The sequence below is a fragment of the Peromyscus leucopus genome, chromosome 6 (assembly GCF_004664715.2).
Source record: "Peromyscus leucopus breed LL Stock chromosome 6, UCI_PerLeu_2.1, whole genome shotgun sequence".
In the NCBI taxonomy this organism is placed as follows: Eukaryota; Metazoa; Chordata; class Mammalia; order Rodentia; family Cricetidae; genus Peromyscus; species Peromyscus leucopus.
Window position 1 is genome coordinate 129,673,951 of NC_051068.1, and position 17,876 is coordinate 129,691,826.

General features: G+C 37.5%; 1 protein-coding gene across 11 annotated transcripts in view; it reads right to left on the reverse strand.

Moving 5' to 3' along the window:
* The window catches only part of Lrrc7 (leucine rich repeat containing 7), a 479,632-nt gene that overhangs the window by 273,345 nt on the left and 188,411 nt on the right, over positions 1–17,876 (reverse strand). For 9 of the 11 annotated variants that reach the window (XM_028890385.2, XM_028890382.2, XM_028890380.1 and 6 more), the window contains exon 3: positions 6,605–6,807. In XM_028890385.2, coding sequence (XP_028746218.1) covers positions 6,605–6,807 — 203 coding nt within the window. The remainder of the gene's footprint in view (positions 1–6,604; positions 6,808–17,876) is intronic. The other 2 variants (XM_028890376.2, XM_028890377.1) reach the window with 1 other exon arrangement.

Below are 17,876 nucleotides of genomic sequence, written 5' to 3' on the forward strand. Positions count from 1 at the left end.
TTGCGAAAATGTACCATATTTTCTTTATCTATTCTTCAGTTGAGGAATATATAGATTGTTTCTGGTTTCTGGCTATTATGAATAAAGCTGCTATGAACATAGCTGAGCAAGTGTCCTTGTGGTATGGTGGAGCATCCTTTGGGCATATGTCCAAGAGTGGTATAGCTGGGTCTTGTGGCTGATTGAGTCCGAGTTTTCTGAGAAACCACCATATTGATTTACAAAGTGACTGTACAAGTTTGCACTCCTACCAGCAATGGAGGAGTGTTCCCCTTGATCCACGTCCTCTTCAGCATGAGCTGTCCTTTGTGTTTTTGATCTTAGTCATTCTAACAGGTATAAGATGGAATGTCAGATTTGTTTTGATTTGCATTTCCCTCATGATTAAGGATGTTGAACATTTCTTTAGGTGTTTTTCTGCATTTGAGATTGTTCTGTTGAGAATTCTCTGTTTAAGACTGTACCCCATTTTTTAATTGGATTATTTGTTTTTTTTATATTTAGGTTTTTGAGTTCTTTATATATTTTGGAGATTGGATGTGGTGTTGGTGATGATCTTTTCCCATTCTGTAGGCTGCTGTATTGCTCTATTGATGATGTCCTTTCTTTTACAGAAGCTTTTCAGTTTCATGAGGTCCAATTTATTAATTGTCGATCTTAGTGTTTGTGCTACTAGTGTTCTATTTAGGAAGTTGTCTTCTGTGTCAATGCATTCAAGGCCATTTCCCACTTTCTCTTCTATCAGGCTCAGTGTAACTGAATTTGTGTTGACATCCTTGATCCACTTAGACTTGAATTTTATTCGGGGTGATAGATAATAGAACTATTTGCATTTCTCTACATGCCAACATCCAGTTATACCAGCACCATTTGTTGATGATGCTTTCTTTTTTCCATTGCATAATTTTGACTTCTTTGGGTGTCCATAGACATGTAGATTTATGTCTGGGTCTTTGATTTGATTCCATTGATCCACCTGTCTATTTTTATGCCAACACCATGAGCTTTTTATTACTATATCTCTGTAGTAGGGTTTGAGACCAGGGATGGTAATACCTCCAGCAATTCTTTCATTGTAAAGGATTGTTTTAGCTATCCTGGGTTTTTGTTTTTCATATGAAGTTGAGTATTGTTCTTTCAAGGTCTGTAAAGAATTGTGCTGGGATTTTCATGGGGATTGTGTTGAATCTATAAATTGCTTTTGGTAAGATGGCATTTTTACTATGTTAAGCCTACTGATTCATGAGTGTGGGAGATCTTTCCATTTCTGATATCTTCTTCAATTGCTTTCTTCAAAGACTTAAAGTTCTTGTCATACAGGTCTTTCACTTGTTTTGTTAGAGTTACCCCAGGATATTTTATATTGTTTGTGGCTATTGTGAAGTGTGTTGTTTCACTGATTTCTTTCTCAGCCCTTTTATTGTTTGTATAAAAGAGGGCTACTGATTTTTTTGAGTTAATATTGTATTCAGTCACTTCACTAAAAATATTTATCAGCTGTAGAAGTTCCATGGTAGAATTTTTGGGGTTGCTTATGTATACTATCATATCATGTGCAAACAGTAGTTCTTTGACTTCTTCTTTTCCATTTTGGATTCCCTTGGTCTCCTTTAGTTGTCTTATTGCTCTAGCTAGAACTTCAAGTAGTATATTGAATCAATATGGAGAGTGTACAGACTTGTCATGTTCCTGATTTTAGTGGAATTGCTTTGAGCTTCTATTTAATTTGATGTTGGCTGTCAGCTTGCTTCATATTGCTTTTCTTATATTTAGGTGTGTTACTTGAATCCCTGATCTCTCCAAGACTTTTATCATGAAGGGATGTTGGATTTTGTCAAAGGTCTTTTCAGCATCTAATGATATAATTGTGTGGGTTTTTTTTTTTCTCTTTCAGTTTGTTTATATGGTAGATTACATTGACAGTTTTCATATGTTGAACTATCCCTGCATCTCTGGGATAAAAGGCTGGGCATTTTCTTACCCAAATGCTTCACATTTAGAGAACTGGAGGAGTTCTGAGCAACCAGTCACTGCCATGTGGGGCAAAGCAGTACCATTTATAAACTTTCATTTTTGTGCCTTTGTCTATTGACAGAATGGAAATTAATTTGGAGGTTCCTCAAAATTTAAAGATAGAACTAGCTATTCCACTCCTGGATGTATCTAGAGCACTCCATGTCTTACTACAGAGATGCTTGCACATCTACATTTATTGCTGCTCCATTCATGATAACAAGGGAATAGAACAACCTATATGTTAATCTACAAATGAATGGATAATGAGAATGTGGTACATATACAAATCATAAGGTGAATCAGCTGTAAAGAAAAATTAAATTAAACAAAAAATTCTAGAAATAGGTGGACATGGAAGTATAATATGTGAGGTGACAACTCAAACCGAGAGGTAAAATGCAAACCAGTGCTCTCCATCATACATAGGCAAAAGGACCTATTAGTCATTAAAGAGGATATAAAGATTATTTTTTTGTTTCAACTCAGTATTAGCTTTTCCTTTTCTTGTGGTGGGTGGATGAATAAAACTGTAATTGATTATGAAGATACAAAACCCTAAATGAAGCTCCATGACTTCAGAGAGGCCATTCTAGCTGTAGAGAGGTTCACTGAGATATATAGTGTCAGGTATTGGACACATGTTTGCATGGCTTTTGTTATTGTTGGTGGTAGGTAGTTACTTCTTAGAACTATCCCAGGATGCCACCAAATCTATCTTTAGTTTGAATCAGCATACTTTTTAAGGGAATTGTACATACTTCAGCTCTGGCTGGAGTAATATCTGCTTTTGATTTTTTATTTCTAGGTCTCTTTCTTTTAATTTTATAATTTAATTTAATTTTACATATCAGCCATGGATTCCTTTGTTCCCCCCCTCCCACCACCCACCCCCACCTTCCCCCCACCCCACCCCCATTCCCATCTCCTCCAGGGCAAAGACTCCCTGAGGATTGAGTTCAACCTGGTAGATTCAGTCCAGGCAGGTCTCTCACACATACATTATCACTCAGGAAATGGAACTCATCCTTCACTCTGCCCCCACTTCTTACTATAAGAGATGCTGCTATTATCCTGATGGAAAAACTGAGGCTTCTGGAAAAGGAATACCTTCCAAACCAAATGGATCTAATCTGGGTCCAAAATATAAGCTCTCAATCTCTAAAATATTCAGAAACTTTCATAGTAAAGTATTTCAAATTTAGATCTATTCTATTTTAGATACGGTCAACTTGATTTAATTCACTAACTTCCCTTTTATTATAATTTTGGTCACACAATGGCTTTCCTTATACAGTTTTTATTATTTTTTTACAGACATTTTAAATGCCAAGAAGTTGCTTTATTATTATTATTATTATTATTATTATTATTATTATTGCTGTGCTATATTCATGTATGTCTTCATACACTATTTAAATCTAATATACACCCGTTTATTATTGTCTATATCTTTACCTCTTTTTTTTTTTTTTTTTTTTTTTTTCGAGACAGGGTTTCTCTGTGTAGCTTTGGAGCCTGTCCTGGAACTCGCTTTGTAGCCCAGGCCGGCCTCGCACTCACATAGATCTGCCTGCCTCTGCCTCCCGAGTGCTGAGAATAAAGGCATGCGCCACCACCGCCCGGCTATCTTTACCTCTTAATTAAAATTTAAAAGCAAAGCAGTATTAAATTATACGTAGCATGACTTCTGTCCCTCTGGGAAAGCCATGGCTTTTACATGTTTACCTTTTACTATAGAAACTAAGCGCCACAGAGGGAACTATTCATATTAGAATCTTCCTGTTCTTTCAAATCTATTTTTGATTCTTTTCTCATAACTCTTGACATATCTTTGCAAACACTGTCAACCTCAACTCATTGTTCTCTTTCTGTTATATAACATCTTTTAAGAGCCATTTTGGATGGGACTCTCCATTACAGGAAAGAGACATTATTATTCTTTGGGGTTTTGTTTCTTATTTTCCTACTGTTTTTGACAATTTACAAATATGTTTTTGTACTGTTATGATCATATCTCAAATGTCAAACAATTCAGGTCATTATATACTTCAGATGAGACCAATGAGGCTGCTCTGTGGGAGTAACAAATCGTTCAGAGAAAGGTCTCTTTTACAGATCTTAAGTGATTACATAAGAGGCCTGAAATATATAGAGAATAAGAGACAATGGTTTCTTTTCTTTTTAAGTACACAGGAAATATATTGAGTGTTTGGTGTATTTACATTACTTTTATTTATTGCTAACTGATTGTTTTAATTAACAGGATAAAAAAACTCTCTTAGATTTCACTTCCAAGCCAACCTAGAGTCCCAGTGAATCACACAATGCATAATTCCTCAATGGTTTTATTTTGCTGATGCTTACATTTCAACAATGCTGTGTTGTAACTTGGGACAGCTGCCACTTTCTGATCTTTCCTATCTTCTCTCTCTCCATTCTTGACTCACAGCATCCTTACTGCTCCAGAGTTCCCTTCCCTATGATAATGCTGTCTTGATTGCTCATCCATGTTTGAGTAAGTCCTTCCTTTACCTCCTTAAGAAGGGAACTCTTCTGTGCATAAGTGCTATAGCAGTTTTTGGCTTCTGTGATGCATTATTGCGCATTTGTCTCTAATATTTCTTTTATTTCTTCTTGTAATTAGGCTGACAGATACTCAGGAGCAGAGACTGACTTCTTCCTAAAGACTCAAGTACTATGTAGCAGAGAATATATATTAAACAAATAGTTGCTTCATTAAATTACCTTGTTTTTTACTTTCACTAGTTGTCTTAAACTATTTTTTTTTTTTTGTAGATCTGGAAAAATATTTTAAGATGAGATTGACCTAAAGTTGCTAGCTTTAGAAGGTAAAGAAAGATTATTCTAGGGTAAATATAAATTAAAACTCTCTTTTAACATAAATATATCCAGTGTGATATTTGTGATATAATCATTAAATTCTTACTGTCTTTTTAATATTTAGAATTTAAATTTAACTCAGCCTCTAGTGTATCTGCCAATCCTATATTGGTCTGACCTAAAACAAACAACAGTAGCCAAAACATTGTACTCATTTTTCTAAATTACAAAAACACCATATTTATAATTTTTTTCGAGACAGGGTTTCTTTGTGTAGTTTTGGTGCCTGTCTTGGATCTCACTCTGTAGACCAGGCTGGCCTTGAACTCACAGAGATTCACCTGCTTATGCCTCCCGAGTGCTGGGATTAAAGGCATGTGCCACTGCTGCCCGGCTATAATTTGTTTAAACTTTGTGGCTTTACTAATCGAGTCCTCCAGTACATGACAGTCTGTGAGTGGCTCAGCAGCCATTGCCGAATAGACTGAGTGTCCAATATAAAAGACACCATGTATGTCTTCACTGGACACAGGTGGGCAGGTGCCACTCTGCCTTCCAGGGGCTGACATTCAGTGGTAGAGATGGCCTACCTCCGTGCAGCCTTTTTCTGAGCTGCAACCTGGGTATTTTCCTGGTTACAGAACCCATGTGATCAACAACTTTTTCTAGGATTGACTCAGATCTTCTGAGCAAAGACTCAGGATTACATATTTATAGTTTATATTGTTAAAAATTAAGCAGGTTACTTTTGAAGTAAACATGAAATACTTTCTAGTTTTGAAACATTTTATAAACATCACAATTCATAATCTCAAGTAAAAATAACTTTTTAACAATTTTCTTTGATTAGCACATTGAAATATTTCATAAACGTTTTTGCATATGGAACACACTTTCAACTGTATAAGTACTTGACAAGTAAATGTCAAGCTGTCTGCTCCAGCTACTGATTTACTTAGGGAATTGCTAGGTGTCTCCGACTTTGAACTTCCCTGAGGTGTGGCTTTGGCTTGCATTAGTCACTTCCTTATCATTTAACAGAGAACAAAGTCACATGAGACCTGATTTTCTTTATGATGACAGTGTGCATATATAAAATTTGATACTTAAAGTTTTAATTGAAACATTTTTACACGTAAACACACAAACAAGTATTTTTTCTTTTCTGCCCATGCTAAATAAGCACTCCACTAATGTATTCTACACCTGCAGTCTCTTATCATGTTTGTCATTATATTATCTGTAAAATATGTTACACTTAAAATGAATAGCTCACGGTTTAAAAATAAAGTAATTTTAACATATACCATAAATTTGTTTTAAAATTGTCATGTTTCTTATTTCCCTCTCTTTTCTAAACATAAATTCTCATGTGTGTATTTGTGTGTATATATGTATGTGTGTATAAAAATATGAGCAGGGAACTGCAGAATTTCACTTTATAGACTAGAAGAACTCACTCTGTAGCCCAGGCTGTTAGTTACCAAGATGGAAGGTCCTGCTGTGTTATCTGGATGGGAGGCAGCCATGCCAAATACTGTGATGGACGGCTATGCTGTGTAAGTTACTTGGATGGAAGGCTGTGATGGAAGTTTGTTCTGTGAGAGTCTCTGATGTGTCAATTACTGGCAGAAGGCCACAGTGTGTCAGTTATCTGGACTGAAGGGAAAGGCTAACTACCTCCATGCCAAGTCTTGGCATTAGGAACTTTGCATTGACAATGTGTCTTCTGTTTGTCAGAACTCACCTTGGGCAGCTCCTCAATCTGATTGGCATCCAGATAGAGCTCCTCTAGTGTGCGTTCAAAGTTGAAGACCTCCTTGGGCACCTGTTGCAGGCTGCAGTGGGAGTAATCCAACACTGAGATGATCTCTTCCTCACCGCGGAAGCAGCGGCAGGGCACCAGGCGGCCAATGAGCTTCCGTTTGGTGGTCATCTCCAGGCACTGCACTGGGAGAGAACACACACGGTTGTTTAGCCCTGACACTCAGCCACATTGGTGCGTATAGTCTACACAGGACATACAAGCATCACGCTCTTGAGCCCTTTAACTGCCTCACGAAGTGGAATCAGGCCCAGGACGACTTCCACAGAACCTTTTGGAAGAGTAACCCATTTCTGTAAATGTAGTCAGATTTCACCCCAGAGTTTAATTTTTGACCCATAGATGAATTCTATAAATGACTTTATTGGGGCCCACCAATGTTCCACACTCTCATTAAACACTGTCTTCATGAAGTCTATGCTCTTGGAACCATAGAACCCTGATTCAAATGTAAGAAAAGAATTTATAATCACATCAGAAATTTCTAGAAAAACTCTGACATATCTCTTTCTTATTTCTCTAAGTTAAAACTGGCAAAGGCCTTGCAGACTTACACCATGATATTGTCAACACTAAACTTATTTTATAGGTGTTCATGTCACTTTCTTCTGGGATAAGCTTTTGAGGGTCACAGCAATGTTTTATTCCTCCTGGTATGTGTCTTAGTGTCTGGCAATTGATAACTATTTATTGACTATACGCTGACAGGTGAATGTATGAATAAGCAAATGAATGCTTGGATCTCTGCTCCTGATTGCTATCAGTTATAGATAATTAGCTTGAGGAACTTCTCATTTTAACTAAAGGTCACTCTCCCTGTGACTGTGCCCCCTGGGAACAATGAAGACACGAATTCCTGTGTGCTCTTTCTACAATATATATCCTGAGTTCTTCAAAAGAGACCTTGACATATATTCTTAAATATACAGTATTGTATATTTATCTTAATATACCTTAATATATAAAATATATATATAGAATATCTTAATTTTATATATTATATTAAATATACATTGCTATAGTTTGATGACTATTGAATTCATATTAAGGGAATATTAATTCAAACTTTGAATTTAATTTGTAGTTTTTTATGTTTATACATATCATATGCGTGTGTATATTCGTGTGTGTGTGTGTGTGTGTGTGTGTGTGTGTGTGTGTGTAGGCCAGAAGTAATCCTTAGGTATGATTCTTAGGAGCCATTTGCCTTTTTTGAATGGGTCTCTCCTTGGCTAGAGATTGCTGAGTAGGCTGGGCTGGCCAGAAACCACAGGATACCCCCATCTCTGCCTCCCCAGTGCTGGAATACAAACCTATACCATCAAACCTGGATTTTTTAAAACATGGGTTCTAGGAATTGAACTCAGGAAATTATGCCTGTATGACAAACACTTTACCAACTGATCTATTTTTCCAGACTGTTAGATTTTTGTAGAATAGAAAGTTATTGCTGAGGGGATAGAGTGATGGCTTAGCAGCTAAGAGCACTTGCTGCTCTTGCAAAGGACCAGTGTTTTGCTTCAAACAACAACTTTAGGTGGCTCTGTAGGCATCCATACACACACAGACACAGACACAGACAGACAGACAGACAGACACACACACACACGCACGCACACACACACACACAGAGTCTTTAAAAATGTACTGTTTAAATAAAAATTAATGATATTTGTTAAAAGTTACATAGCATTTTTTTTAAAATTGCATACTTTGAATCAGATTTGGAAGCTACCAGGTACAATTTACTTAGAAACTTTTGTTTTTATCCAAAGCTGTCTTTATGTCTTCTTTAACTTCTGAAATTAGTGCAAGAATATTCTGGGGACAAGTTAGTGAATAAACACTTCCAGATCGTTGTTTTCACATGGAAATCTGTAGAAAGCTAACTAAAAACCTTAACAAGATAATTTTCCTTCTCCGTTACCTTTTATCATTCTAACTCTGACACCATTTCTAGGGAATGTATCACAAGACTTGGTAACTATTGTTTCACCAAATTTTATTGAAATTGTGGGATTGTGGAACATCTTGTCTGTACCTGGAATCTAGCATATATTAAGCATCCAATAATGGCCCTAACAAGTGAGTGGCATGCCCTTCTTACCTGGTGAACATGTGTGGAGTACTTTGCAGTTATAAAGGTAAAGATAATAGACTGTGGCTAGCAGGAAGAATCAGAGAAGTCATGGTATGGAGGATATTTTTGTGTTTTTTGGGGGGGAGTTAAAAATTGTATTGTTTTATTTTTGAAATATCTCTTATTTGTGTATGTATCTATATGAGTTCATGGACATATGTATGTGTGTGTACACCTGTGTAAATACATACAAGCTGGAAGAGGGCATCTGGTGCTCTCCTCAGTCTCTTTTTGTCTATACCTTTGAGGTGGAGACTCTCCTGGGACCTGGGGTTTGCATTTTCTCCTCTAGACTGGAAGCCAGAAAGCTCCAATAATCCTGTCTCTGCTCCACTCAGAGATGGGGTAACAGATAGGCCTGGGATTGGCTTAGTAAATAAACTTTGGGATCAGAATTTCAGCCTTCCTGATTGGGCACCAAGAGCTTTTAATGAAACATCTTCCCAGCCTCTGCATTGATGTATCTTTTGCAGGTTCTTCTATGTATCGTTCACTGGTTCATTTTCTTCTGCATGTGGCCACAGAGGTGTATTCCCCACTGTTCATCAGTGCTATGAGACCACTGTCTCCATGCTCTTATCTGGAGCTTTTCTTCTACAGACCCATGCAAGCTTCTCCTCTCTATCACCCTGTGATGTCTACACTTCCTTCCTGTGTTACAGCTTCTATTTTCTAGGTTGTATGTCTTCTTCTAAGATTTTATTCCCCTAGTTTGGCAGAAGATAGCTTCCATTTACTTGCTGAGAAAGGATATATAGTAGGTACATTTTTTTGAGATCTTGAAGTCTGAAGATGGCTTATTTTACTCACACAGGATTGAAAGGTTCATGTGGATATACATTTCTAGGTCAGAAATAATTTTTCTTCATAAATATGGAGGCACGTTTTTGGTAGCTTGTAAGAAAGCCCAATTCTATTCCTATTTAAAGTCCAATATCACACTCAACTTCTCCAGTAGAAAGTTTTAAAATTTTATCACTGGTTTTAAACATTCGTGACAATGGGCTTTGAGTTTCCTTAAATTGTGCTTGATTTTGACAGATTTTCCCTTCTTGCAGTTCTGTTGAAGGTTATTTAATGGACACTTTCTTCCCCTTCATTGAAAGCATTCTTTTTCCTGCAATTCCTCACTATCTGGATGAGAGGACAATTTCTTAGATATAGCCTACAAGTCAATTGTTTATTCTCTAGTAATTTCCATGCCATTGTACTTTGATTTTTTTCCAGGTAGTTTTCTCAAGTTTATTTTCTAACCACATGTAGTGACTTGCCTTAAATCTGATAGTGTATTTTATACTTCATGAGAATTGTATACTGCATTCTGAATGCTCTGCTTTTACAGCTCCCTGTTTGTGTGTCAAGGGCCCATGCATTCTTCATTTCTCTCAGAGGATGTTAACTATAGATTTATCTTTCCCTCCCTGGTCCTTGTGTAGCTCCTGAGTTCTACTTTGTTTCCTTTTGTCCTCTTCTCCCAGAATAGAGGCTTTCTTCAAATATCCAGTGATCTGTGGCTGTCCTCAAATACTGAATGATGCTCTAAAAGGATAATTGATGCTTTGTGATAGGATTCACTTCAGAATGAACCCTCAGCAAGCCAAAGAAAATTCTAAAGAATTCTGGTCATTTACCTGAGCTGGAAAAATGCTTCTCACTCTGTGTGTGTGCGTGTGTTTGTATGTTGTGTTCATACGTATGTGTGTGCATAAGTGTGCATAAATGTAGAGGTCAGAGGTCAGCCTCTGGTATTGTTCCTCAGAACTCATTTGCCTTGTATTTTGATATTAGGTCTCTTAGGGGCTTGGAACTCACTAATTTAGCTATCCTGGCAGGTCTAGGGGATCCTCCTAACCTTGCCTCTCTAACCTTGAGGTTGCAAGCAGGCATTAACATACCTACTATTTTCACATGGGAATTTTACATGGGTCCAGGGCCTTATGCTTGCACAGAAAATACTTAACTGACCAAACTATCTCTAGCTACTTTTCAGTTTCTTGCATCTTATTTGTTGTCTTCAATTTTCATGAACTAGAAAATCAGCTCTTGTACCTTAGAAAGTATTTTATAATGTAGTTAGCAATGAGCTCTGCTATATGTGCTACTTCTTACCTTCTCTTCTAAAAGCATATTGAAGTTAAAAACTAGTGTCTTCTTGTGTCTACACAATAGGGAGCATATACATATACTTTAAATTCCCTTTAGTCCAGTGGGGTCTTGCTCATAAGAATGAATAAATCAACTGGGCATATTTAAAGGAGATTTCTCTTAGTATCTTTTATTCTTTCAGTCCTTCTCTACTTGACCTGGTGATCCATAGTGGTGTTTAGTTCTGAGCAGGAGCATCACAACTTTCTTTGGGAAAACTCTCTTTTGTTGACTCTCTTGATGTTACACTCATTGACTTCATATTCCAATATCACACTGATAACATCACACCTGCTCTCATATGTGATATTACATTGTTCTGGTCAACATAGGTTCCCACATAGGTTTGCTCCTTTAAATCTTTTGAGGGTCAGTCATCTGTAGTGGGTAGCCATTCCAGCTTTGATCTGGAAGTTCCAACTCCCATTGAGGCTTTAGTAACTGTCACGCCTACAAGGCAGGGCCAAGGGAGGAGGACCCTGAAGACCTGAGTCCCAGATGCCCCGGCTCTCTTGGTTCCTGGACCCTGAATGCTGGAGGTAGACCAAGCAGAGTTCTCCAGAGAATACCACTTGACTGCACCACACCTTTTCCAGACCCTGTAAACTATCCTTTCACTTGTAAGCTACCCCACAAAATAAACCTCCCTTTTAACTACGTGGAGTGGCCTTAATAATTTCACTAATATCTGGCACCCAACATGGGGCTTGAACCTATGACCCTGAGATTAAGAGTCTCATGCTCTACCGACTGAGCTAGCTCGGCTGGAAACTCTTGGCAATCCGTTGTGCACCATTTGTAGCCCGGGTTTTTCTCTCCGGGTCCCGCCAAGTCCCAGCAGTTCCATAGTGCACTTATAAAATAAACATACAGATGCTTATATTATTTAAACTGCTCAGCCATTAGCTCAGGTCTACCATTGTCTAGTTCTTACTCTTATACTCAGCCCATTTCTGTTAATCTGTATGTCGCCACATGTTCCATGGCTTTACCTGCTGCCTCTACATGAAGCTCCCTGGATGGCAGGCTGGTATCTCCTCCTCCCCGCCTTCCTGTTCTCTCAATTCTCCTCTCTGCTAGTCCCACCTATACTTCCTGCCTGTTTTATTTATCAATCAATCATCCACAGCACTTCCCCTTTTCTTTTTTTTTCAAAAAGGAAGGTTTTAACTTTAACATAGTAAAATTACAGATAACAAAACAATTATCAAGTAAAAATTACAGTTACAATATCTAGTCTGCTTATAATAACAAGTCTATTTGTAGTTGGCAAAATTAAAGAAGACACCCTATCTATTTTATATTTGTGAGTCTAAGGTTTCATATCTAACTTACCTTTTATCATAACTAAGGAAACAAAATTTTCTTTGTGTCCCCATAAGATACAGTGCCCCCCTCCAGCAGGAAGTAGTAAGAGAAGTTACGCCCAAATTCCCAAGTATACCAAGCTGGCTTTGGAGATGGAATTGGCTCATTCCTTCTCTAAACCCAAACATATTGCTAAAAGAAAAGGTTGAGAGATTCTTTAGTCCCATATCAGAAGAGTCCTCTGGTGTGGGACAGAAGGAAGCCAATAAAAGGGACCATTGTCTTCAAGATTCTAATTCTCTCCATGTTTACTCTTGATTTCTCAGAATCCTTTCTTACATGTCATGTCATCTTTAAATCCAAACTTTCAATTTTGATAAAAAATAAGTTTTTCCAATAGCAATCTCTGAAGTCTCCAGAAGGAAGATGGGGCCCCAAGAACAACAACAACTCTTCCAAATCCAGAATGATGCCATGGTAATGGTAATCACCATCATACTATACTTCTTGCCAGAATTTCAGACAATCTTAGCCATTACTCTAAAAATTGCTGCAGAATGTACAGTTAGTCTAACTGAGATTTAACTATCTGAGCTTTCTCACAGTACCCAACAGAGATACCATCACCCCTTAAACAGCAGGAAGCAATTCTAAGAAAATGATGCCCCTTCTCCCTAAGGTTTCATATTTTTCAGGGCTATGGATGATGGTTATAGGGTTGGAGGGTGGAAGACAATATTAAACTCAGTATTCTCCTTAAGAAAAGAGAAAGTGTCTCAAAAAAAGAGAAAAGAAGAAATGGAATGGATAGGTATAAGACATTATGGTAGATTATTGTATAAACTAGTAAACAAATTTAGTAAAATAGCAGCCTTAGATAATTTGTACTGTAAATTGCACTGTTATGGATTCTTATATGTTGATACAAATGTAAACTATTTTTATATTCCTGTTTAAGATAATTTGTATACAGAACTATATTTGTTATAATGTACATATATTTCTACTCTTATTTAAAATGTTTGTATATTGATACAAATGAAGATTTATATCTGTCATACTGTATGTATGTTCTACTTCTGTTTAGGATATTCTGTGTATTGATATATATTTAAGATTATTGTCATATTGCATATTGCACTATACATTCCTACCTCTGTTATAAATGTTTTGTGTTTTGTCACAATTTTGTAGTCATTGTACTTTATCGTACATTTGATTATAGACTGTTTACCTTGTTTACATGAAGCCGTAGTCCTTAGGTTATTTCAGTAGATAAGACTTATAGGTTTATAGTCACCTCTTATCATCTCTATAGTTACATTAGTTAGGTTATCCAGATTTACAGATACATAGGTTGGATGGACAGGTAATCTTCAAACACTTCATAGACCTAGAGAATATGGCATTTAAATAACTTAGAATTCTGTTGACGTGAGACACAATTGCTCCTGGCAGCACCAATTTGATCCCAAGAGAATGTTGGGCTTCTAAGACATTTCCATTTGCAAGTTTGTCTTCTTGGCACAAAATGGCCTATTGGGCAAAGAACTGCCCTTGCCTCAACTGCTGACAATACAAGTGCTGACCTTCTGGACAAGCGGGACACAAGGAAAAGTGACTTTTAACTCTGCCAAGACAGGGTAAGATGGTCTTTCAGAATTCCTGCTTCTGAAAATGGTCTATCAGATACTCTAGGCCTGGAGCCAATTTGAATACACCAACAATGTTGAGAAACATTAGGTGACTGTCCAGGCTACCAGCTGTCTGTCTACTCTTGCAAGAGTCCCGAAAGTTGCTTGCATCCATCTTCCATTTCTCAGGTACTATTATATTCCTTTTCAGGTCTTTGATGGGACTGAAGACTAGCAGTCATAGTTACAACTTAGTATATATATATATATATATATATATATATATATATATATATGTATATATATACACACATATATATATATATATATGCTTATAATATCTTATAACATAGTTACAACTTAGTATACATATAAAAGCTTATAACTAACATAAAAAAACTATATACTAAAGTACAATAACTATATACAATATATACAAGTAATAAATACCTAAACAATGTCTAGTTCATTTGTATTTGACAAATTCAGAGAAAATAATTCTATTATCTATTCTATTGTATCTAATTCACTTTCTATCCTAATTAATCTTCAACTATAACTAACTAATCTTCAACTCCCTCAGAGACCCAAGAAGGAAATAATATTAGCTAACAAAAATAAAAACAGGAAGTACACGCAAGCAACTTTATATATATATATATAAATATATATATAATCTTAGATAGAACATATTAAGGATTAGATTCAGGTTCTTTAGGATAGGATACCTTTTGTAATGATCTTTGTAACATGTCATTTATCTACGCTCTAGACTTCTCTGGATTTTAGTATGTGTTTCTTGCTTGATATTGTTTGCATTGGTTATAGTTCCCTCTTATCTAGGTTATTATCCCTCATTACTCCTGGACAATATTTGATAACCATTCCTTTGTATATAGTCTTGTATTTGGTTAGAACCTTCTTATTTAGACAAAAGGGAGAGATGCAGTGGGTAGCCATTCCAGCTTTAATCTGGAAGTTCCAACTCCCATTGAGGCTTCAGTAACTGTCATGCCTACAAGGTGGGGTCAAGGGAGGACCCTGAAGACCCGAGATCCAGATGCTCCGGCTCTCTTGGTTCCTGGACCCTGGACACTTGAGGTAGACCAAACAGAGTCTCCAGAGAACACCACCAGACTGCGCCACACCTTTTCCAGACCCTGTAAACTATCCCTTCACTTGTAAGTTACCCCACAAAATAAACCTCCCTTTTAACTATGTGGAGTGGCCTTAATAATTTCACCAATAGTCATCTACACCAAAGATGTCGTCTATAGTGTTAGTTTTCCCTGTACATGCTGTATTTCCAGTTGCATAGTCCTGTTCACATTTCCAAATACCCACTTCATTGACATAAGCTAAGTAGAAAGTAGATGCTTATAAAAATTAAGTCTTTAACACATTTTTATTCATCATCCCTACTTTATTATCTAAAGAGATTACAAGCAATGATGCTTTCAGAGTTGAACTGATGCTCATGAGAAGCAGCTCATTGTGGTTAAGACTGTGTACTCTAGAACAGGCTGCCTGGAAGTGTGTGTGTGTGTGTGTGTGTGTGTGTGTGTGTGTGTGTGTGTGTGTGTGTGTGTGTGATATGTGGCACATATACTAATTCCATTGATTTTATCATCTAAAAAACCACAGTATAGATCATATAAATAAAGAATTATATCTTCAGTCCAGCACTATTCCACCCATATGTCACAGTCTCAGGATGATTCTGTTATGTACATCATCTCTTCAGTCAGAGATATGGGGATTGTGGTTAATTCTTCCAGTTACCCTCACCCTGATATTTTGCAGTTACGAAGCCATTATCACTAAACAACCTGAAGTTCTCTGAATCACGCCTGTCTACCTTGAGAGTCCCTCAATTCCAGCTCATACCACAAATATCTTCTGTATTTGTATCTATCTTCCTATCTTTCCACAGTGCAATGATACTTTGAAAAAATATATATTGGGCTAGTGAGATATCTGGTTGAGCAAAAGTGCTTGCTACCTTGCTACAGGATCCTGATGACCTGATTTTGATCCCTGGAACCCAGATAAAGGTGGAGGAAAAAAATTGACTCCTGAACTCCTGAGAATCCTACACACACACACACACACACACACACACACACACACACACACACACTATATATATATATATATATATATATATATATGTATATCACATTATGATATATATCATATACACCTGTATAATATACACACATTATATACATATGCAAATATAAAGTATATATGTGTAATGTATATATATATATTATATAAAGGCTGAATTCCTCTAAAAAGAAAGCATGGATATGGTTATGCATCCCCTTGCTGCAGCTACTTTACAGTTCTCAAGAAGAATCTCAAGGGGAACCGTGATTTTCACAAAAGACACTACTAAGTATGATCTGTTTCTACTCTTCCACACCTATAATAAGTATCAGCCCTACTTGGCCTTCTTTTTGCATCATTTCCAGTGTCCTATGCTTTCATGGCGTCCTCCTCCTCCTCCTGTCTCTGCCTTTGCCTTTTCTGTTTCTTCTGCTTCTGCTTCTCCTCCTTCTCTCCCTTCTCATCCTTCTTCTTTCCTCCTCCTCTTTTTATTTTTTCCCCTTTAATTGAAAATAGATTTTTCTCATACAATATATCCTGATTTTAGTTCCCCCGCCCCTACTCCTTCAAGTTACTCCCTGCCTTCCTTCCCCTTTGTAAGCATTCCCTTTCTGTCTCTTATTAGAAAGGAACAGGTTTCTAAGAGATAACAACCAAGCATGACAAAATAAAATATAATATTATGGAGCAACAAATTTCATATCAAAGTTGGACATGATAACCCAACAGGAGGAAAGGAGATGCAAGAGTGCTGTGGGATGTTCTGTATGTCCTGTGGGAGCCCGTTCTTGGGTTCCTCGTGGCTTTACCCAACAGGTCCGCATAGAGGATGATTAGGACCACAGGCCTGAGTGCAGGTGTCTGAGATGGTCTGCACTTGGCTGTGCTGGGGGATGGTCTGTATGTCAAATTGCTCTGATTGGTCAATAAATAAAACCTGATTGGCTGTGGCTAGGCAGGAAGTATAGGCAGGACTAACAGAGAGGAGAAATAACAGAACAGGAAGGCAGAAGGACTGCCTGCCAGCCACCTGCCAGGACAAGCAGCATGTAAAGTACCGGTAAGCCACAAACCATGTGGCAAGGTATAGATTTATAGAAATGGATTGATTTAAGCTATAAGAACAGTTAGCAAGAAAGCCTGCCACGGCCATACAGTTTGTAAGCAAAATAAGTCTCTGTGTTTACTTGGTTGGGTCTGAGCAGGCTGTGGGACTGGCGGGTGATAAAGATTTGTCCTGACTGTGGGCCAGGCAGGAAAACTCTAGCTACACAAGAGCAGGCACAAGAGTCAGAGAGCCATTGGTTCTCAATCAGGAGTCCCATAAAAATACTAGGCTAATAGCTATAATATAAATGTAGAGGACCTGTTGCAGATTCATGTAGGTCTTGTGCTTGCTGCTCCAGTCTCTGTGAGTTCATATGTGCCTTACTTAGTTGGTTCAGAGGGCATAGTTCTTCTGATGTCCTCCATCTTCCCTGGCTCCTTCAATCTTTCTGCCTTCTCTTCTTCAGGATTCCCTGAGCTCGGAGTGGAGGAACTTGATGGAGATCTCCAATTTAGACACTTTCCACATAATGTCTGGCTATGGGTCTCTGCACCTCTTCTCATCTGCTGCTGGAGGAATCCTCTCTGATGATGACTGAATAGAGCACTTCCATATGAGTCTAGCATAATACCATTATGAATCATTTTACTGATTTAAAACAATAGTGTTTGGTTTTATCCTAGGACTTTGAGTTACCTCCTTGTGGATCGGCTTTACATCAAACCAGACGTTGGTTGGCAACTCCCACAAGCTCTGTGCCACATTGCCCTCTCAAATTTTACAGACAGGACAGATTATACGTCAAAG